Source organism: Hesperophylax consimilis, chromosome 24 (assembly GCF_061612785.1).
Source record: "Hesperophylax consimilis isolate HC1 chromosome 24, BYU_Hcon_1.0, whole genome shotgun sequence".
In the NCBI taxonomy this organism is placed as follows: domain Eukaryota; kingdom Metazoa; phylum Arthropoda; class Insecta; order Trichoptera; family Limnephilidae; genus Hesperophylax; species Hesperophylax consimilis.
This window is the reverse complement of record NC_142859.1, coordinates 19,234,907-19,259,049: the sequence shown is the minus strand read 5'-3', so window position 1 is coordinate 19,259,049 and position 24,143 is coordinate 19,234,907. Positions and strand designations below refer to the sequence as shown.

Below are 24,143 nucleotides of genomic sequence, written 5' to 3'. Positions count from 1 at the left end.
TTGGTTTTAAAATTTAGTTGCCTAGAAATGTTTCAGATGCTTTAATTAAATACTGCGAGTAGAATACATCTTGGCTTTTGAAATAATCCAATATTTTTTAGATGGCCTCTGAAACAATCGAGTCTTTTTATAAGCCCAGAAAAAAATAATGTATAAGGCCTATGAAAACTGCTTTAAAGTTCAAAATCTCCTACTTACGAACCTATTTTCGGTTATGGTTTTATTGTATAATGTGGTAAATTAAGTTATTTATAAAATGATCGAAAAAAAAATATTTATGCCTAAAAATCCACAAAATAAAATAAAAGACACTTTTTGGCCATGTTTTTTTCTTGCATAAATCAAAACAGTTGGATGGTGTGAAGCGGGAATTTAAGCCTTATCGTCATCTACGTAAGGTGTGTTATTGATAGCGGCTCGATTCAAAATATTACACGACCTATTGCATCGCCTTAACGACGTAAGTGAAGAAGTCATGTACAGAAAAATGCAACGCTCGGCCCTGGTGTATTGGACAGACCTACGTTTGGATTTGCCCTAGCAAATCTCTAAAATAAAATAGGAATCATAACGACGTAAGTGATGTAGTCTTGTAAAAACAATATTCGGCGCACGGACTGGCGTAATGGACGGACCTACAGTCGACTTTGCCCTAGCAGACCTGGAAAATTGATCTTTTCGTTAGGTTTATTTTAATTATTTCTGATGAACGTATTGCAAAACTCTCGAATGTTTCTAGAGGCATCCCTCGGGAAGTTACTAATTCATTGTCTAGAAAAATAAAATCTCATAATTTTCGCTAATTTTGTATTATTTTCAAACCGTTTTACATAAAATATTTTAATGGTAAGGTCCTGTTTTTATTGATCTTAAATAAAAATAACTTAAATCCGTAGGGATTCCTCTAGAAACATGTGAGATTTTAGTAATACGTTCATCAGAAATAATTAAAATGTAAGCGTCAAGCAAACCCCTATTATTAAAGTCTAATGTTGCCTTAATGTAGGTATTGAAATCATAGATAAGTTGTAAATGTTATACTAGGTATTGAAGTCATAGATAAGTTGTAAATTTTATACTAGCTATTGAAGTCATAGATAAGTTGTAAAGGTTATACTTGCTATTGAAGTCATAGATAAGTTGTAAAGTTTATACTAGGTATTGAAATCATAGATAAGTTGTAAATGTTATACTAGGTATTGAAGTCATAGATAAGTTGTAAATGTTATACTAGCTATTGAAGTCATAGATAAGTTGTAAAGGTTATACTAGCTATTGAAGTCATAGATAAGTTGTAAAGGTTATACTAGGTATTGAAATCATAGATAAGTTGTAAATGTTATAATAGGTATTGAAATCATAGATAAGTTGTAAATGTTATACTAGGTATTGAGGTCATAGATAAGTTGTAAATGTTATACTAGCTATTGAAGTCACAGATAAGTTGTAAATGTTATACTAGGTATTGAAATCATAGATAAGTTGTAAATGTTATAATTGGTATTGAAATCACTGAGAATCTTTTACAGGGCTAACCGATTATCAAGTGACTAGCTGCTTACCCTATACAAATCTCAAGTATGCCCAAAAATTTGGAAGCCACCTCTGGGCTGGAGCTCCTTAATACTTGACAAGCAAACTTGGTCGGTTTATTTTAATAAAGTCACAATTTAATGGATAATTTATAACCGGAAAATTACAAAATTTAACACTTAAAAAATTTGGTGATAATTTGCAAGGCATGGCAGAAAGAAATTTGTAAGTAAGTAGATACCGATATTGATTAGAACATACGTGGAAAATTCGCTTTAACTTCTGTAAGCATTTTTAAATGTAAATATCACGTGATCTATTAAACCGTACCTACCAGTAGAACCTGAATGCTAGTAATTACACATTTGTGAGGCATTTGCAACAATCATAGCTTGCTTTCCTCTTGTCCAATTAATAATTAATGCAACACGCCATATTATTTTTACATGATTCCTGAATATCAGGGAATCTAACACACGTCCATTTCTTCTCATGACAAAGCTCCATTTTGAAAGGTGTTGAAAACTGTATTTCAATTTTACGTCAGTTTAAATATTTAAAAAAAGAATAAACAACTAAACAATCACTTGATTTGTTTTAGTCAATACATTTAGTTGAACTGTCGACCGGTTTTAAAAATGCCCTTCATTAGTCAATAGTAAAAATATTAATAGACATGTGAATATTTTATTTTAATAAAAAAAAAAACCGAAAAACTAGCTTAACATGATGATTATTACAAAAAACTAGCTGAAAATATATATACTGAAAAACTAGCTTAATATGATGATTATTACAAAATAATATTACGAAAAACTAGCTTAACATGATAATGATTACAAAATAATATAAAGAAAAACTAGCTTAACATGATAATTATTACAAAATAATATAACGAAAAACTAACTTAACATGATAATTATTACAAAATAATATAACGAAAAACTAGCTTAACATGATAATTATTACAAAATAATATAACGAAAAACTAGCTTAACATGATAATTATTACAAAATAATATAACGAAAAAATAGCTTGACATGATAATTATTACAAAATACTTTTATTATAATATACAACTTTTTATTTTTATTACAATGATTCTGTCGACAAAAGGGTCACTGCTCAGCTATAAATTCCCGATAGTCTGCAGCAGGTTGTCAGCAGTGCCTCTAATAAAATATATACATATAATAAATAATTTAATTAAATCAAGTAACCAAAATTCAAATTAAAGCAGGTAAAATTCAATTAAAATAATATTATCACAAACACTAGTAGGTCTCCCTTTCATTCAAAAATTATATCTACTATGTTGTTTTGAAATTGACTGTGCCAATAAGAGGCGGTTATGGGTACCGTCGCCCCGGTAACCATCATTGGACAACCAACATCTCTGCCATAGGTCACCCCAAGTGGTGATTTAACAAGGGTGCCTGGTTCCATGGAGGAAGCATTATTTGGGTCTTGGCGGCGTCTAGGGCCAGATTTGGAGAGACTGGCTGAGGAAGATCTTTTTATCTCTCCAACAGGACTCTCTCGACCCATCGGAAGGGATGAACTCAAACGTCCTCATTTTTTTCCTTCCCAGATCGTCCTCTCGTTCCTTTCTTTAAAAAAACTCTCCACACAGCATCCCCAAAGATGACATAGGTCCGAGGGAAATTATTTTCCACAGGAGTGTGGAGCTATTAAACGTACAAAATAATAATAATTGTATAAAAAACATTATCTTCATCTTCCATGTCATTAAGACAGTATTTATTGGCCTTCGTCGTAAGTCACTAGTTTAAAGTAAGTAGTTATGAGCCTTAGTCGTAAGTCAGTAGAAATAAGACTTAAATGTAAGTCACCAGTTATTATGAATACCAGAGGCGGCTCTAGGGATTCAGTCGTGGTAGGTCATTTGAAAAAAATGTGTGACTAATCTTTATTTGATATTGTGAAAAATGCCCATATATTATTAACTATATCAATTTGTTATAGAGTTTTAGAGTCGCGGACTCTAAATAAATATTATGTTAATATAATAAATTGGAAATAAATACACAATCCATGTACTTACGGCAAATTATTTTTAAGATATTAAGTTTTAATGTAGTTGTCCACAACATTAAAATAAATAAAATCAGTGTTTGATTCTATTTGACAATGATTTTTTACGTTTTTTGTTTTGTTTCATTCTAAATCGATAACAACATAAATAATTATTCTAATCCTTTCCCGAACTATGCAATTGAAAAACAACCATTGTTCCACACACTACAAGCGTGTAAAATGAAAAAACGACATTTGTTTATGTCACCATCTCTGTAAAACATATAATATTCACCGTGTTGTCTCCCCCACGGTCATGACCTAAGCGTCCCTAAACTTTCTTCGGAAGCTAATTTTTACTTCGACGAAAAATATAGTGCCATCTCGTTTATTCTATGGCGCGCGTAGGGACAGAAGATGCCAAATTGGACATTCTTTAAATTGACCCAGCGAATCGTGTGGACTTGAGAATGAAAGCTTCTATTAGAGACAACAGATGTCACTGCTAGTCACTCGCCGCCGCCGCTGTTTCGCGTTACATTTTAAATGTTTTGATGCACATAATTGATTATTATATTTATTATTGTTGTCTTATAATTTTGGGGGGTCAAACACCAATTGACCTAAGGGAAGAACCGCCACTGATGAATACTAGTCGTAAGCCAGCTGTATTTATTATTCAATGAATATATTTGTACAGCGCCATTGAGGTGATTTTTCACGAAAATGGCGCCATATAAATTAGCCAAATATTATTATTCCACATATTTTTATTAGCTCCATAATTTTTGTATGATTGCCAGATTCTCCCCGAACTAAATGCAATCTAGATAGTGTTTTTGATAAATATATAATTTTTATTGAAATGTGCGACATCTATCGACTTTTCTAAAAGTTAAAAGTCAAATTGTAATATTTAATCATTGAAGAAAATATTAGATTCTCAAACGAAAAATTAGAAAAATATCGCATCTAGGAATTGAACCCAGGATTCCAAATAAAATCATTAAATACAAACTTGATAGTAGCATTAAATAAATATTCAAGGTTGTTTTGTTTTGTGTTAGGTTAGGTTAAGTTGAGTCGAATACTAATGCTCGATGTTCACTGCCCCCGCTAACAGCTAACAGCTAACAACCAGCAATAATCGCAATAAGTGCAGCTATCGCCGTACATAATTAATGAAGAGCCTCGTGGCTCATGCGCCAGGGCAGCTACCACAAAGTTCATGTTCGGCCAGTTCAGAGATCCCGGATCAGATATGGCGGCGGTAAACAATATTTACCCTAATGACTGTCCGGACATTGTTTCAGGGCAAACTATCTTGTATTTCGATTCGATGCATCGGGGCTGGGAATTAACCCAACCCTCGGGGACTAATACATCCCTCATACAAACTATAGCGGAGGTCACAGCGGAAAATGTGCAGTTTTATTAAAAAGAGAACATTCTAAAAGGTGGTAGTATTTTGTACTTTATTAAGTGTAATTTATGGTAAAAAGTTGGGTATTCAAGCGATAGATGACACCAGTCAGAAAGCTTACTCCTGAGACCGACAGATGTTGCTTGAGTGTAGCAATTGCTTGTGGGGTATCCTTGGCAGACTTCAAGCTCCCAGAAACAGAGAATAACCAACCCTCGGGTAATGAACAGTGTAGACAAATCCAGACTTAATTTATTACGTAAATAAACATAATTAGAGTAAAAGAACCTTTTACTTTATCCAGAGTTCCCAACACACTAAATCTGCAAGTAAAGGCAGAGATATTTGATATTACAAGACTATTTGTTGACGCTTTAGTGATATTTGTCGTTACCTACTAAACATATCACTGAAGGAGAACAAGAGTTCTAACTACTCCCAACCGTCTGGAGCCCGTGAGACTATGGCATCACAATTGATTTATGTTGTGAGGCTGAATATAGTGGGGAGGTAAAGGAGATGGGGGAGAATAAGGTTTAAAGCAAAGTGGTGGCTTTACACAAGAGGGTCTAGCACAGTGACATCGATAACTTTACAATATCGTATCGATGATATTATACCGATTCCCGAGCACGGTCGCGCTGTTGATACCCATACGGATATTGATAATGCAAATCGATTTAGGCATGCAACACTGGCGCATCTGTCTATGAATTGACATTCCTAAACGTCAGACAGCTACGTAGATGTTAAAAATACTAATAAATTGTCTTAGTACGTGTTATGTGTTTTATTATTATTGGATAATACCTAGTGTGTACAAAAATTTCAAATAATGATAAATTGAAATCGCCTCGTCACGCCGGGCCGCCGTATTCGAATAATGTAAAAAATAACGTATTTTTTAATCTCTGTCTAAAGTTTTGAATTGTTTTCCGATCAGATTTTAAAGAATTAAATTTTTCAGATAAAGCAACAAAAACAATCACAAGAATGTCTTTGGGTAAATAGAAAATCCGAAACTTATAAGAACTGATCAATTATTCAAGACAAATTTATATTTGAGGATTTAAAAACATCAGTTTGCTTAATTATACAGGTGGTCATATTTCTAAAAATAGTAAGTTATTATGAAATGTCTTTGCATTTTGTTCATAATATTCAAAACACTTGTACCTACATCAATAAAATTAATTTCCCCGCATTTGTGCCATCATTTTCCCACTTGAAAAAGTCGCACGAAACTAGGTACCCTATCGAAAGAGCCGTGAGATTGCCATCTATGGACAATGTGACAAAGCATTAAGCACACATGCCCTCGGTCCAACAGAGCGTTTAATATTCCCCCCTCCCGGCCCCATTTTGATTGATATCCATAATACGGTGGTTCTAGAACGCGCTCGATATTTGAATTTGAATCTAGATATTGGCGGCAAATCACATTATCTCCGTCATCAGGCATACTCGAAAGATGGCGGATAGGGGACATGCGATCGGGACAATTTTACAGGAAGAGTAGAAAACTAAATTGTAGTCACTGGCTAGTAGGGTGAATTGGTGTAGGTCATTATATTCTGGACGGTGAACATATCAGCAGGTCGAAAGCTTAAATCGTTTTCGTGTTTTTAATTGGTCTAGTTCGTGTGCTGTCTGTATGTCGTGATTGTAATTCAAATCACTGAGATTAGGTATTGCATTATTTTGACTAATCATTTTTTTTTAAATTTGTTGATACCCAGGGACACATCGAAACATTTAAAAAACACAAAGTAATAAAAAAAAATTAACCAAAGGATCCCACAAAGGCAAAACCTATGCGTGGCATTGTAGAACATTCTCAGTAGAAGTGTCCAGCTTTGCAGTCATTCCTTACGTTTTGTAGATATATCCTTTAATACGTCCCAGGTTTTGCAGCCCTCGTAAGAGAGTAAGGTAGAGGACAAACAACTCCAAAAATGTCCTTATGATGAAATCCCCCAGAGTCCAGATGCAATCATCGTAGCACACTGGAGAATCTAAGCTACAAGCCAAAAATGTGTATATTTTTGGTATACCTTATATTGTAGGTAATAAGCATTAAAATCGATTGGCAAACGGATTCTAGAAACGTTAGATTTCAAGCACAAAACTGATATTTATTTATTTTGTAAATAATTTTAAAATAAATCAAAAAGTAAATCAAGTGAAACTGTCACAGATAATCTTATCTATAATATTGTATTTTTTTAAAGTTGTTTCCTTTATGCGTTCATACATTTCTATTGAAAAAATATTTTTTTTAGTAGTTTACATTTATATTTTTTATTGAGTAATTTATTTTTTTATTTGTATTCTACTCAAGCGAAACGATAGGAAAACCTTCAATTTATCTAAAGCATATTTTTTGTATTCGTAATGTACACCAATTCTTTATAAAGATTAATCAAAATAGTGATCGCCGTAAGCTTCGTATTTTATGTTCTACGTATGTATTATAATACCAAATATAAGAAAATATTTCCTTGCACTGGCACTGGTTGTAAATATTATGCTTTATACGTTGTTATTATTGTGTATTATTGTATCCCGCCACGCGTTGCTGTGGCTCAGTCTATCTGTGCAGATAGATAAATAATAGCGCGTGCTGCTTTTATGTCAAACAGATGGAAGTGTTTAAAAAAAATCATGTATGTCAAACAGATGGCACTGTTTTTAGATAAAGAGCATGATTTATCTGTCACAGGTCACAGGGTGTATCGCCACTAACCCGACAAACTTTAACCAGCTATTCCTTAGCACATTTGGAGTAAAAAATGTTATGGGCACTTTGCTGTCCGGTAGCATTTTTTTTTCAATTAAAAACAAAAAAATTAAAAATTTCCACACTACATCACTGTCATTGGCTTTGCTTTTCGTGTTCAACAGCTGTTATAAGCAAGTATGTCGAAAAGCGTCTTCGCTCTTTCGCACACACTAAATAATAATAGTTAAAAATGAGACGAATGGTGCCGTGCCATTTCGTTGTTGTTACACACGTGCATTATTCAATGGAATTCGAATAAAATATTGTCAGATGGGTTTTCAAACTTTGACAAAGGATAAAACAGTGGTGACTTGTGGTGAAAATATGAATAGTAAATTTTTTATTAAAAAAAAACGTTACCGGACAGCAAAGTGCACATAAGATTTTTTACTCCAAATGTGCTAAGGAATAGCTGGTTAAAGTTTGTCGGGTACTTGCCGATACACCCTGTATAATATAACAGTAAAACACACACGTATTTGAATGCAACGATGTGTCAACATTTCATGGCTATCGGTGAAGATATTTCAGAGATTTAAGGTTTTGAACAAAATAACATTTGCATTTTTATAATTGTACAATTATGTTACATACAAGGTTTTCCAATAAGAGGTGTTATTTTGAATAGCCCGCTATTTCGGTAGATGTTACTTTTGAAGCTGTCATTTTTTAACATTTGACAAGTAAAAACTACGTCATCAATAAAAATGACGATACACGCTTCAACAACGCATTGAAATTATTAAAATTCACTTGAGTGAATCAAATGCAAATCATCTTGAGTGATGAGGCCCATTTCCACCTCGGTGGCTTCGTCAACAAGCAAAATTGTAGCATCTGGGGCTCGGAAAACCCAAGAGTTGTTGTTGAAAAGCCTCTCTATCCTCAACGTGTGACTGTTTGGTGCGGTTTATGGTCCGGCGGAGTCATTGGACCTTACTTTTTCGAAAATGAGGCTGGAGCAACAGTTACTGTGAATGGATTGCGCTATCGAGAGATGATTAATGATTTTTTAGTGCCAGAATTGTATGGTATTGATCTGGACAACGTTTACTTTCAACAAGACGGCGCTGCGTGCCACACAAGCAACGAAACCATTGACCTTTTACGATTGAATATCAAAATAACACCTCTTATTGGAAAATCCTGTATACGCAGATCTCTTTCTTATATTTCCATGGTTCTATTTTATATTCTGTCTCCCTCTCTACCTATCCATATAATACGATGTATTTTTGTTTACTTGATTTGTTTACCCCAATGATACTTGGACTAAGCAAAACAGGTTGGTGAATAAAATTTAATAAATTAGTGGTTAAAACCAAAGTGTTCTTTTCATCTCTAAATAGTATAAAATATAAAATAGTCGCCATTTATGTTTTTACGCTCAGTTCAGGTGTTCACTATCATTAGAGAATTTCTTCCGGAAGGTTAATATATAATATAATGCATGCATATTATATTCATAGAAAGTAAATAAAAGTCTATGTTTTGTAATCAAGTAGTAAAAAAATATTAAAAGGAGCTTGCATTGCTAACGCTGACTAAATCTTATGAGATATGTACAGCAAAATAATGTACTACGGAATTGTATATCTTTAGAAGGTCTCAAAACTTACCCGAAACCATTTATAAGTCCCCGAACAACACCGGGTACACATCAGCTAGTTTAATACATAATATGCCAAACCACAAAGTGATTGTTTTCTATGAAAACTTAACGTCAATAAAGTTTAACAAGGTTACGGGTAATTGAAATGAATCAATTTAGAATGCACCCTTAAACGATGCACCCTTACCACTATTGACTGTAATATGATTGGGGTTTTTGTCAAGCTATGACAAGAGCAGAGTGGCGCAGCGGAAGCGTGCTGGGCCCATAACCCAGAGGTCCGTGGATCGAAACCACGTTCTGCTAACAGTAATAATATTTTTATCGATTTTTATCATTTTTATCAATAATAATCATTGCTTAATTGTTTTTCTGTTACGTTGCTGATCAAATTGCTGACTGCTAAATGCGTAGTATTATAACGTGTCATTACTAGATCTATAGGAAAAAGGTTCAAAAGAAAGATAAAATTGATGAACGAAGAGTCAGTTTCCTCTAAGATTTTTAATATCAGCGATACCGAATAAGATCATGAAATGCAATATGCAACTAATTATTATTTATTATCTTCCGATTTTATGTCCGGGTTAAATCTTCGCCATAGGAAAAACAAAACCCTTCCACAAATGATCATCTAGTCAATCAACATTATGCAAGTGCATTATATAAGCAAAATAAATAGAAAACAATACATAAACAACACGTCAACTCACCAGAGATCAAATGAGAAAATGATTCACCGACTCCAGATATTTTCATATCAGAGGGTTCGGCTCGGTAGAACTCCTAACAGGGCCTATAAATCCTACTTATCCCTCAACATAAATATTTAAAAAATCTTTCGTTATCCTACATGTATTTAAAATGAGGTATAATGCCAGTAGCCGAAATAACAAATGGTAATATTTTTATAGTCTGAGAATTCCAAATTCTTTTTATCTCATTTCCTAAATCTTTGTATTTTCTTATTTTTCAACAGATTTTTGAATATTACAGGAATTTGGAAGAGCGGCATCAAAGATATAAGTTTTTTTTTTAATTTTGTCATGTAAAACTATATCGGGTCTATTATGACTAATCGTTCGGTCTGTTAGTATAGTTTTATCTTAATATATTTTATAAAATTCGTTTTCTAAAAATGAATTTGGTTCGTATTCATAATATGGTATTATATTACGGCAGTCAATCAAGTTTACCAAATTTTGGTGAATTATTTTTAAAACTTGATTGTGCCTAAATGTATACTCGGACGGTGCTAATATAGAACATCCCGATATAATACGTATGTTCTATAGTTTCCGGAAAAGCCAAACATTTTCTACATAAATCATCAATTTGATTTTTATCTTTGATTATATGCTTCCATTAATTTTTAGTATTAATTACTCTATCCTGAATGGCAAGCATAAATTCTTCTATTTCTGCGCTCAACTCTCCAATACCTACTCAACCATTTGTTTGACGAAAATTTGTCAACATACGTTTGGTTTAGATAATTGAAGTGTTTTGCGTGTAAAATTTATTTGACCAGGAATCTAATAATCCCTGGTTTGGATTTATAAAAATGTTGGCATTTTCGGCGTATAAATTTAAAGGTGTAATGTTTCTATCTGCCTTGCAAATTATTTTCTGCATTTCTGAGCTATGAACTTTCCTATGGAAAATGTTCTAAATAAGATTTATATTTAATTGATGATTATTATTGATAATAACACAATTTTACTCTCCATAGACATTAATGTCTATGGTACTCTGCACTAATATATAGTACTAGTATATTTCATAACGAAGTGTGATTTTTAAGAAGATTTTTAGATATTTAAGAGCACGTGCTAGATTTCTGCAAATCTTCGTATTGATTGTTTGGCTACTTTATTTTTTTTCTTGTGGTATCACTAATTTGTAACAGTTGCGTATCACTTAAGACTTTATCTGCATTGTTATGTGATTTGTCCACTCATTCATTGGATTTTTATTACAATTTTTGTTCAATTTATTTTCACATATTTTTGTTCAAAATCACGTTTACATTGTATTTTTTTTTAAATTCATAAATTTAATAAAGATTTATTATGAAAAAAATCAGTTTCAGAATTAAAACAAAAAACAATTCTAGCAGAACGTGGTTTCGATCCACGGACCTCTGGGTTATGGGCCCAGCACGCTTCCGCTGCGCCACTCTGCTCTTGCGGCCTGTTTTCAAAATAACGTACTCAAACTAATGGCAAACTGGAAAACACGTTTTATACGTTTTCTCGTATTACGCATAGCTTTTTTCTAAACATATTATTTTCATACACACATAATAACCTTCTTTATTTTAAAACACAAGAAACTGACAAGTTCACAAAAGATAATAAAAACGAAATTATTTCAGCGACATTACCGCCATCTAGCGAAATATTTATTTTCTCACAAAAAAAATTGATAAATATTATAATATATTTCTTGCTACATAGGAATTTCGATGATTTATAAAATTGATTTAGAAGAAATTGCTTCAGTGGCTGAGTTGGTATCGCGTTTGGGTCCTACCCAGGCTTAGTGTGTTCAATTTGTCGGCTGGCTAAGTTCTTCATCACAACATAACCAACAGTATCCGGTTACTGTGGTGTTAGTAGGAAATTTTCAAATATTGTCAGGTTATTAGTAACCCGGGAATGTTTGTCTTTCTTTAAAAAAAATCTTCCTATGGTTAAAATATTTCAGCAACCGGACAAAACAGAACGCTTTTGAAAAGTGATAGATATAATGTCATGAAAAGTATTGGGAATTTTGTCATGGAATCGTTATTTCAGACGTCTTACAAATCTACCTATCTTAATAATAATAATAATAAGATTGGACAATTTTTATAGCGCCGCTTTTGTGAGTTATCTCTGTGGGTGTCTCTTATTCTCTTGTCTCTATTTAACAAGTTAGGTTAGGTATTAGTACGCTAATTATACGTTAAAAAACTACTAAACTACATTTGTGACAAATAAAAAAAAAATTCAACACACACAAAATATCACTAACAGACCAGTTAGACAAGCGTACAAAGAAAACATAAAAACTCCAACGGTAAATACAAGCTTTGGACAAAGACACTATCAATACCATGCTACAAAACATTCAACACTTGAAAATAAAATTAAAGAAAACCAAATAAGTAAAATTAAAGAACAAAAAAGACAACATTACCAAAATTTCATAACGTAAAATAATAAAACCTACACGTTACACACAAAACCAATATAAAACACACATCACCCACAAACACACAACATATAATATAAATATACCGATTTTAACTTTATTTCATTTTATTTTTATTTTATTTTCCTTCAATTTTAAATCTATATTTTTAGTTTAAATTTATCTTAATCTCATGTTTTTTTTTCCTTCACCAACATCATATATATATTTTCTTTAAATGTATTACGTATATTTTTTGTATTATAAAATGGAGACCTCAGCACGGGTAAGCCACCCAGTGAGGCCAACATTACTGGATTGTACATTGTTATGAAATGTAAAATATTGTAACAAAAAAATAAGTGGATTTATGGCATTGGAGTAATCGTCGACATGATATGAATTGTTACTTCATGACGCTATTTTCACACTGAAGTGTTAGACTGTTAGTTAAATTATACCTTTTCAATAAGTTTAAGAATCTGATAGTATTATTGTCCTAGTATTATTAATTGGTAGACATACATTTGGATACACTTCCAAGAATTCAAATTCCAAGTAGGTATTTATTATTACCGATAAAATAATAATTAACGAACTCTTATGAATTTTGTTATTGATCCCAGTTAATAAAATTATGGATTACAATAATAAAATAATTTTTTCCAACTAACCGGTATTTGATAAACAAAGTGTAGATATTAAAAAAAATCCTTAGAGAGAATATTTTTATTAGTTCCTTCCTAGGTTAATTTATATATATATATATATATATATATATATATGCCTTTAATTTCCCACATAAACAAAAAAATATATATGGTTAATATGTTATGTAGACAAAAAAAGTGTTTGCCAACTTATAACAGAAATAAAACGAATTGCCGATGGATTATCGTTGGTTGTCACCGTCCACCGCTTTTGTAAATAATCATGATATGAAATTAATATATTCCGTTGACCTGATTATTTTTTTTACCGATATGATAATTAATATGAAATTGTTAATAACAAGTACAAAAAACAGGTAATTTATAGTTCCTTCATATTACCTACTTTCTATGCGTTATTTTGTTACTTGACTAAAAGGGGTCTAACAGATAAAAAAACATAAATCAGCCGTAAATACTAACACTGCAAAGAAACTTGTCACTGTTAGATGCTTCCAAATAAATTCATTTTTGACACGGTTCACCATAGAGTTACTCAAGGACAACTACACCGCCAATAATGATTATCATTGACAATATTTGGAGGGAAAATTATAAAGGAGGGGAAGAAAGAATATTCTGAATAAAAGATAAAATAACCATGGTAACCATAGAATAAAGAAGAACAAAAGAAATGCCATGTGGGCGTGTTTCAAAAGTCTGACCATTCGTTGCTTAAATTTCAAATAGAGAACTGTGTTTCGTCATCATTGTGAAATTTTCATTTCGATCAATTGAGATGGCGATAGACGACTAGAACCAAATCAGCCTCCTAACTTGTAAGGGATTTTACAGAAATGTTAGTTTTTTTATTTATTTTTTATTTTTTATTAAATTTAAAAAAAATAATAAAATACAGTTTTTGAGGTTCCATACAAGTTAGGAGGCTGATGTGATTCATTATCACGGCCTTGTGATCTAGGAGGTTGTGCTAGAATGGGCGAATGGATCCCTTTTGGTAATAAGTCATTGGTGACATTCAGTGGCATAGCTATAGCACTCACATGGTGTTCGACCCTAGTGGGAGGGGCAAGGGAGAAGGGGGAGGGGGTTTGGAAATTTATTAAAGAGTTTTGGGCGGTGTTGAAGCTATTTCTAAAAGTGTTATTCGGTGCGTGTAACCATCAGGTTTCAACCCTTTTCAAATATTTTCTCACTACAGGGCGTTACTGAAAGTATCTTTTCCTCTAATCGATGGGCACGAGCTTTTACAGAAGTAATGAACTTGGTTCTTAATGACGTTGTAGGAAGAAAAAGACACAAAGCCAGCAAGACGTTTCTCAGTCAAGATGTTGAACTTAAGTTACATTAGAACGAGTCGTAAATGCGACAAGCTCTCGTGCGGAAAATGAAATGGGAAAATATCTAGATAAACTGAAAATCCTTATCAACAATGAGGAGCAAATAAACCAGTCCCCGAAGAAGTAAAAGGAGTGTATTTAAATGGCATTATGAACATCTCGCTGAGGGAACTGGTAGGACTACTAACGGGACACTGCCATCTCAGGAGACACTTGCAGATATTGGGAGTGGAAAACACCAATAGATGCAGGAAATGTGAAGAGGATGAAGAGACTCCAATTCACCTATGGTGCCAATTTCTTGCCCTGGTGGGAACTAGGCTCAGATACCTGGGGAGACATACCGTAGAACCAGAAGACAGAGCCACATACCCAATAACAATGTTGTTAAAGGATTGAGGTAAAATTGGAGAAAGCACAATGGGCCTATGGCCTAAGTGCTCACTTAAAAAAAAAAATATATATATATATATATATGTATAAATACAAAAATGCCATGTTTTCTAACATGAACATGAATATTTATTTTAAATTAAGGATATCTAGTGTATATGCATACTTTGAATATTTATTGAACATTATTTGGAAACTAACAAATAATAATACTAATTATATTTGGATGATTTTTATAGCGCCGTTTTTGTACAAAATCACATCAAGGGCGCTGTACAAGTATATTATACATTTCTACCATGTTCTATGTTATTACTAACTATATATGGAGATATTATACAGTACAATACTTACGTGGTAGGTCACTTGAGATTAACGCTTAATTAACATTAACTAATTCTTTATTAGTTAAATTTAGATACAGGATTTAGGACATAATTGGATATAACTGGAATTTCTCTCAGGAATGGTATATTTAATTTAAGGGTATGACAGCTTAAAAAGGTAAGTTTTTAGTTTAGACCTGAATTATGTTGGACTTGTTATGAATCGTAGTTCCGGAGGGAGTTTATTCCAAGCCTTCGGCCCAGGTACTCCGAAAGCGCAATCACCAAACTTAGTATTTGGCTTGCGCTTAGGTTCCATCAGTCTGCCTACAATTAGACCAGTGTTTTCCAGGACGCATAGTTCAGGGATGTAGGGTGGGGCCATTAATTGATGGATTCAAACACCATATAGCACAATTAGTACTGGATTCTTTCAGGGCACTTGAGCCAGTGAATGTTACGAAGGTGTTCTGAAATGTGCGAATATTTTGAAACCCCGGTTATGAGCCGTGCTGCTGCATAAACACTGATTGAAGCTTGTCAAATTAATATTTTGGAAGGCTAGCATAAATGCCGTTGCAGTAATCGAGACGTGAGACTACGTAAATGGAAGTTTTGTTAGGACGGGTTGTTTCGGAGAATTTGAACAATTCTTCAAATTTCAAAGTTAATTTTCTGGTTCTGTGAAAGATTTTTTTCAAGTTCTGTTTTTATTTCAGTTCTGTCAAGCAACTACACTATGCAGATATAATAACAGAACTTGAATGGGACTTTCACAGAACCCGGAAAACAACATTGAAATTTGATGAATTGTTCAAATCCTCCGAAACAACCCGTCCTTAGTGTTGCAGATCTGTATTTTCAATTTAGTTTAGTATCCAAGACTCATTGGCGTAGCTATAGCATTCACATGGAGGGGTTCCACCCGGGGTTCGGGGATTGCGCTGGTGAGGGGTAGTGAGGTTGAAAGGTTAGTTTGTAACATCATTTACAAGACATTGTTAAAATAGGTGCAAATAATAGTTTAAAAAATACAAATTTCGGTATGTCTGTAATTGTAACTTTGGTTCAATCAACGCGGATTTGTTTTGAATAATGAGTGTAAAAAATTCAGTTAAACTATAAAGTACCTACCTAAAATGTGAAATTTAAATAGAAAATTATTTTCGTTGTCATTTTTAAAATTGTTTTCAGATTGTCTCGTAATTTTTCACAAGTCTGCATTACTGTTATTGTATTTTCAATCTTTGAGTAGTAATTTTTCACAAGTCTGCATTACTGTTATTGTATTTTCAATCTTTGAGTAGTAATTTTTCACAAGTCTGCATTACTGTTATTGTATTTTCAATCTTTGAGTAGTAATTTTTCACAAGTCTGCATTACTGTTATTGTATTTTCAATCTTTGAGTAGTAATTTTTCACAAGTCTGCATTACTGTTATTGTATTTTCAATCTTTGAGTAGTATTTTTTCACAAGTCTGCATTACTGTTATTGTATTTTCAATCTTTGAGTAGTATTTTTTCCTACGGATTACTGAGGATGATGGGGAGGTTTATCCCCCTAAACGCACCCTGTACGCCACAGCCCTTCTAACACAGGTAGTGCAAACACCCACGCAATCACCGGCTTCTAAGAAACTATACAGCCCTTCCCGATAACTTCGTATGTAAAATAATAACACTTCTATTAGATAATAATAATAATTTTCTATTTTATGTCTACTACCTATCCACCCTCCCCGATAATTACTCGATGCGTGCTAGGTAGAAATTAATATTCTTACCTGTAGAAACGTGTATTAATAAATTAAATAAACAGACAATATTAACTCAGTAGCATATTTCTTGTTCACAGCTCCGCGATATCATCTATATACCAACAAGTAACATACTATTGCATAGGAAATTTTCCAATTAAGCCATAATTAAAGATGGCATCTGTTGATAACAATAATTGAAAAATATTGTCACGATACACAATAATTGTTTTGATGGGTTATTATAGAGTTTTATGGTTTCATCGAGTATGCTACGGTGTAAATATTGAGTGGAAGGAATATTTCTCTGTTTACAAAAGGAGTTTTATGTGGTCGTCGTGGTAAAAAGATATTACATAACCTATGAAGGTGAATAACTTGATAACAGTCATCATTTTGATGTCGTAAAATAGAAGATTAAGGCAACACCCAGCTCAATAATTGAAATATATATTTATTTTTTTGGAATAACTTTATTGAGTAAAACCTCAAATTGTAATATTTAATAATTGAAGACAATATAAGCGATTTCTAAACGAAAATCTGAAACAGAAAAATCAGAAAAGGATACGGTCACATCTAGGACATTCGTGCCCCGGCAAGACAAGGGTCCTGGGTTCGTGTCCTAGATGTGACCGTATCCTTTTCTGATTTTTCTGTTTCAGATTTTCGTTTAAAAATCGTTAATATTGTCTTTAATAATGAAATATATATTTAATTCTATGACGGACTCCGTGGTTGGGTGGTTACGAGCCTTGGCTACGAATACGGAGAAGTCACGGGTTCGAATCCCGGCGTGCAGGCGTAAATTTTATCTGACTAAGCGCATTTTCTACCGATTTATAACAAGTTTCCTTTTAACTCTTTAAGTTTTAAGATACAAAAAAAGTTTATTTTGAAGATAATGTGCTTACATTTATCTATCATTTAGTTATTAAGCTCCGAAAATTATTAAAAACACGTTTTGTTCTGTTATTTAATATGTTATTTTACCATTTTCGCTTGATTGTTATCGTTTTTTTAATACAGGGTTTTCCAATAAGAGGTGTTATTTTGAATAGCCCGCTATTTCGGTAAATTATGTAACTTTTGAAGCTGTCATTTTTTGACATTTGACAAGTAGAAACTACGCCATTAATAAAAATGGAACGATACACAACGCATTGAAATTATTAAAATTCACTTGAGTGAATCAAATGCAAATCATCTTGAGTGATGAGGCCCATTTCCACCTCGGTGGCAATGGGCCGGAATTGGATGGTATTGATCTGGACAACGTTTACTTTCAACAAGACGGTGATACGAGCCACAAAAGCAACGAAACCATTGATCTTTTACGATTGAATATCAAAATAACACCTCTTATTGGAAAACCCTGTATTAGCGCGCTCTCTCTAACTTTCATATTTACATATTTTCCTTTCAAACCAACATTGAACGCTTACTACGGTGCCTTAATTTGTGTTATCCCACGATTTTCATTTATTTATTGAAAAAATAATATATTACAATAGAATCATAAGCCAATAATCTCACTACGGAAACTAAGCAGCTTACAATTATAGTAAATAAAAAAAAATATTCATGTGAACTTAATACAATATTAAAAATATCAACCTTCTAAATTGTTACAATAATAAACACTACACTTAACCGAATTTAAATTACAGACGGGCAGTATATTTAGAGTTTGCAACAATAACATTCTACTGACTAAATAAGTATTAAAAAGTACCAGTGTTGGCTGATCAGCCACAATCATAGGGTGACCATCTGCTCTATTTTACTAAAATAAAGTCGCTATCCGCGTCTGTCTATTTTATGTGCTTAGTTCTTGTAAACTATGCAGCGGATTTCATAGGGTTTTCACTAAGTTTATATGTATATCACATGCATATTATATTTATAGAAAGTAGAAAAAGTTTGTGCAACGCCGGGTACGCGTCATCTAGTTTATCTTAAATCATCTCAGTCTTGGCACACATTCCTTGTTTCATTCACATTCATACTTAGTCTCATATTTTGTCATTCTGTTATTCCGACTCAAGTATTTTATTCACTTGAAAGCTCAACAAAAAGTCAAAACATAAAAGCTCAAAAAAAACTGAAATCTTAAATGGTCAAATCCTAAAAGCTCAAATCTTAAAAAGCTCAAAGCGCAAATTTACTCGATTTATTCTCCTGATTTGCATTCCGGCAATACATAGTTAACCTCACATACTTCTCAGGCACTTTCGTTTTGTGGATTTAAAATAATGTCTACACAATTTTTATTTATTTATTTACACAATAATATTATTTTCAAAGATTGTTAGATAATGTGCGCCTCGCGGAATGTTTTTACTATACCAGGAGCGTATAATAATTGGAGAGGTATCAAATCATTTATGCTTGTGTCTAAACAGTAGTAAATATTTACGGAACCTTCTGCTTGAAAACAAATTTTGATTCTGCTTTCCGTTCGTTCACTTTTGAACGATGAAAGCGACTGTAAATCAAAATTTATTTATAAATATCACAATGTATTATGATGTCAGTAGTCGTGGGACCATCAGAAAGCCACCTATGTCCCACCGTAAAACGTAACAAACAAAAAACACATCTGAAGTTCACAGCTATCGTCGTTTATCATTAATTGGCCCATAAACAACATTATAAGGGAATTAATACGGAGGTGTCAACTGTCAGATGTTCGAAGCGGTTTTTTTGTATCTAACACTACAGTGTACAGTCTTATACACACTGAAGAGATAAACATAATAGAGGTTTGATATGAACTAGAAGTAAGGTCAATATTTCCTTGCTTCTGAGTCTCAGCACAAACATTCAACATTTGCATGGGAGGTACCTAACATATCGATGAAAACATCAAACAAAAATTTCTCACTTGAATTCAATTTTTTACTTCTTTTTGAATGGAGACAGAATTGAACTGGGGAAACGGAATCTCAACAGCTCGACAGCTAGGCCTTCCAACTATACACGGTGTCGGGAAACTCGTAGATACAACGAGAAACTGGTGAATCTACATCACACGAAGAACCCAAATTTTTTTTAAGCATTTTGGTATTTTCTGCAACTAAGAAAGTTTAAGAAAATTTTTTTGTTAAAGAAACTTTTGGAGTCACATTGACATAGAATAAATAACAACACTAGAAGTGCCTTTAATATAAATTAGAATGGAAATAAATTTAATGTTCCATTAGACTCAATAGCCCAGCGCTACACAACCTGATATAATAAATCTCAAACCACATTTTAATTTCGCAAATACAGTGTATTGGAAATTTAAGACTGGATTAGACAAATATTTGGATTAAAACTACGCCCACAAGTCACTTCTTGTGTTATTCATTATTCTATAGCTTTGATGCATTTTAATAGACATTAAACGGTAAATATTAATCCCCTAGCAAAATTTCCCACTTCGGACTCGATTTACTGGAAAACAAAAGCTAAAATGAAAATAAGTTTTACCATAAAATCGACTCCATATGTGGTAACCGTGAGACACAACCAAATTATCTGCGGCTTTTGAAAATATTTGGAAAAAAATATATTTAAGAAAATTTTACAGCAAGTCATTAATTTTATTAAATGTGTAAAAAATGAAATAATTAAAAATAATGAAAAACAAATGTCAATGACTGTTGGATAAACAGTAGGTACGTACTGGACTTACTTTAATCAGATGTTCACTGATTTTTTATGTTCTAAGTTGAAAAAAAACCATACATTTTTTATTTCAGATAATATCAGGAATCACTGGTTAGAATTAGTCAAGTACGTCCTTTAACGTATATGCGTCTCTTAAGCCCCCCCATACCCAATTTCTACTATTTTATAACATGTTTCACGTTAACTCTTTAAGTTCTAAAAAAATATATGTCATTTTTGAAGATAATCTCTATACAATGCCGAAACGTTAATTCTATGAAATTCCTTAGATAGAAAAAAATCCCAAAGTAAGTTCCGAAAATTATTAAAAACACGTTTTGTTCTATTATGTAATATGTTATACGCATGAAAAAATACACAGTGTATCTTTAAATGCAAATAAAGCATTTGTAGAGAGATTTTTGCTTTATTTCAAATGAGTCGTGTTTTATTAAATATTTTCTTAATTCTCGCTCCCTCTAACATTCGTATTTAAACATCTCCCTTTAAAACCATCTTTGAATGTTTACTACTGGACCTTAACACCCTGTAATATGTATTTATGTTTCTACATTATTAGAACATATTTATGATGTTGTGATTTCAAAAGGTAAAACATATAAATATAATGGCTAATGACGATTAATAAAGTCAGTTAAGCAAAGCGAACTCATTTGAATTTGACATTTCAAAAGGACAAACAACTGTCTATGATAAGTCTACGTAACAGATTAAGGCGATGCCATACGTAGTAATGCAAAATCATGTGTTTTTGGTAAGTTTTTGTGTGTGTTTTTGTTTTGAAAGTTTGGTCGCCTAGAAATGTTTCAGATGCTTTAGTTAAATACTGCGAGTAGAATACATCTTGGCCTTTGAAATAATCGAGTATTTTTTAGATAAGTCTTTTTATAAGCCTAAAAAAAATAAAGTAAAGGCCTATGAAAACTGCTATAAAGTTCAAAATCTCCTACTTACGAACCCATTTTTGGTTATGGTTTATTGTATAATGTGGCAAATACTTATAAAATGGTAGAAAAACATTTAAATATTTGTGCCTGAACATCCACTAAATAAAATAAAAGGCACTTTTTGGCAATGTTTTTTTCTTGCATAAATCAAAACAGGTGGATGGTGTTAAGCGGAAATTTAAGCCTTATCGCCATCTACGTCAGGTGTGTTATTCAAAATATTACATGACGTAGTGCATCGCTTAAGCAAAGCGAACTCATTTGAATTTGACATTTCAAAAGGACAAACAACTGTCTATGATAAGTCTACGTAACAGATTAAGGCGATGCCATACGTAGTAATGCAAAATCATGTGTTTTTGGTAAGTTTTTGTGTGTGTTTTTGTTTTGAAAGTTTGGTCGCCTAGAAATGTTTCAGATGCTTTAGTTAAATACTGCGAGTAGAATACATCTTGGCCTTTGAAATAATCGAGTATTTTTTAGATAAGTCTTTTTATAAGCCTAAAAAAAATAAAGTAAAGGCCTATGAAAACTGCTATAAAGTTCAAAATCTCCTACTTACGAACCCATTTTTGGTTATGGTTTATTGTATAATGTGGCAAATACTTATAAAATGGTAGAAAAACATTTAAATATTTGTGCCTGAACATCCACTAAATAAAATAAAAGGCACTTTTTGGCAATGTTTTTTTCTTGCATAAATCAAAACAGGTGGATGGTGTTAAGCGGAAATTTAAGCCTTATCGCCATCTACGTCAGGTGTGTTATTCAAAATATTACATGACGTAGTGCATCGCTTAAGCAAAGCGAACTCATTTGAATTTGAAATTTCAAAAGGACAAACAACTATGATTAAATGTGTTAGTGTTGCCATCGTAGTGGAAGGTAAAATATATAATAAATTAATTATATAGGTAAGGATGGGCGTGCTAGCGAAATTGTTAAACAAAAGTCGATGATTTAGTTTGTCGTATGAATTCTGCTTACTTGTCGACGAGACTGTGCTAGGCGCCCTGATGAAATCGTGCAAACATTTTCAAATATCTACATTCTTTCCAAAACAGATAATCAATTTCACTGACCTTTCTGGGCCTAGGAGTAGAAGAGATCTTACATAAACTGAAGACTTCGGTTTTATTTCAAATCGGTAAAGATCACACTTCTTGCAATTATCTATTCAGTGGTCCTGCAGGTGAGAATTCCGATGTAATATCTCTTTCTGACACACGAGTCGTTATGAGAAAAAGAGAGATGTTATAACGGAGCTATCAGTGGTGTGCCTTTCCGTGTGATGCCTAGCCTCAACTCTATTATATCGCATGTCGAACCATAAATAATCCCATATAAAGTGTATGGTTTTACAGCGCTATAAAGGAATTAATCCTCCAATCTGGGACCGTGTCTAATGGTGGAGATGATTCCGAGTTAGGAACTTTACAAGAGAACGAGAGTTTGCGGGAAAAGAAAATTATGTTTTTTCTGTCGTAGATTTTTGTAATATGTACCTACCTAGCTATATACCTTATGTAACATGAAACGTCTAAATAAGCTGCAAGTTGAATTATTGAATTTTATATTTAAAAAATAATATGTGCATTGTGTATAATGGGCGTTATACGGAATGCTTTTTTTCGTCCAATTTCCACATGGATCTTCTTATCATTTAGATTACTGGAAAAAAATACTTACAATGCGTTTTATTTTTGTACCGATTTTCTTGCAGTTAATATAAGAGCCCTTGAAGTGATTTTCTAAAGAAAACGGAGCTATAGAAATGATCCAATCGTTGTTAATACGGTGGACATTTTTCGCGTAAAAATGAGACAAAAAATTAGTATTACTTGTCAAAAAAAATTTTTTTTTAAGTTATGCCAATTTTTACTGACTGCTATGGCTCTCGAGTATTGATAATAGGTAAGTCCAACTCCAGTAAAATATTGGCAGTGTTTACTTGAATTGGCTGGCAAAAAAATGAAAGTAAACCAAGCCTCACAACTCGTGCCGTTAGGAGGCACTAACGTAGCATAAGGCAACCAGAATGTATGGAGTATTATGTCAGAAGTTTTATAATTATTCTAGGTGTATTTGCCGTTGGTCAATGGGCAACGCAAGTCACTGGTATTCCACCAATGCCATCGGTATAAAGGCCCACATACTGATATCCAAGATGTCCGCCGAACGAGGCCGGAATGGCCTGTTACGCCTGTCAAATAAATAGCCAACTAACCTTCGTCTTGCTGCCACCGATGGACCCAGGCCGTATGGAGCCGGTCTCATAGAAGCGCGTGAGGATCTTAGAGACGCAGCCGTGGGACACGAGCAGCTGGCGAGAGATATCGCAGGGACGCACGCCCATCACGGCCAGCTCAACTATCCTCCTTCTCACGCAGTCCGGTAGGGGGCGCCCGTTGACGAACACGCCGCCTAGCTGGTTCACACCGGCCTGACCTGGAAACCCGAAACAAT

The 24,143-nt window shown here is 33.1% G+C and overlaps 1 protein-coding gene and 2 non-coding genes across 3 annotated transcripts in view; 1 reads left to right on the top strand and 2 right to left on the bottom strand.

Moving 5' to 3' along the window:
* The window catches only part of LOC149412023 (uncharacterized), an 86,513-nt gene that overhangs the window by 23,987 nt on the left and 38,383 nt on the right, over positions 1 to 24,143 (bottom strand). The window contains exon 2 of the mRNA XM_089646600.1: positions 23,905 to 24,125. Coding sequence (XP_089502726.1) covers positions 23,905 to 24,125 — 221 coding nt within the window. The remainder of the gene's footprint in view (positions 1 to 23,904; positions 24,126 to 24,143) is intronic.
* Positions 9,623 to 9,694, top strand: TRNAM-CAU (transfer RNA methionine (anticodon CAU)). The gene has a single exon. It is a non-coding gene; the product is annotated as a tRNA-Met (tRNA).
* Positions 11,502 to 11,573, bottom strand: TRNAM-CAU (transfer RNA methionine (anticodon CAU)). Its single transcript has one exon. It is a non-coding gene; the product is annotated as a tRNA-Met (tRNA).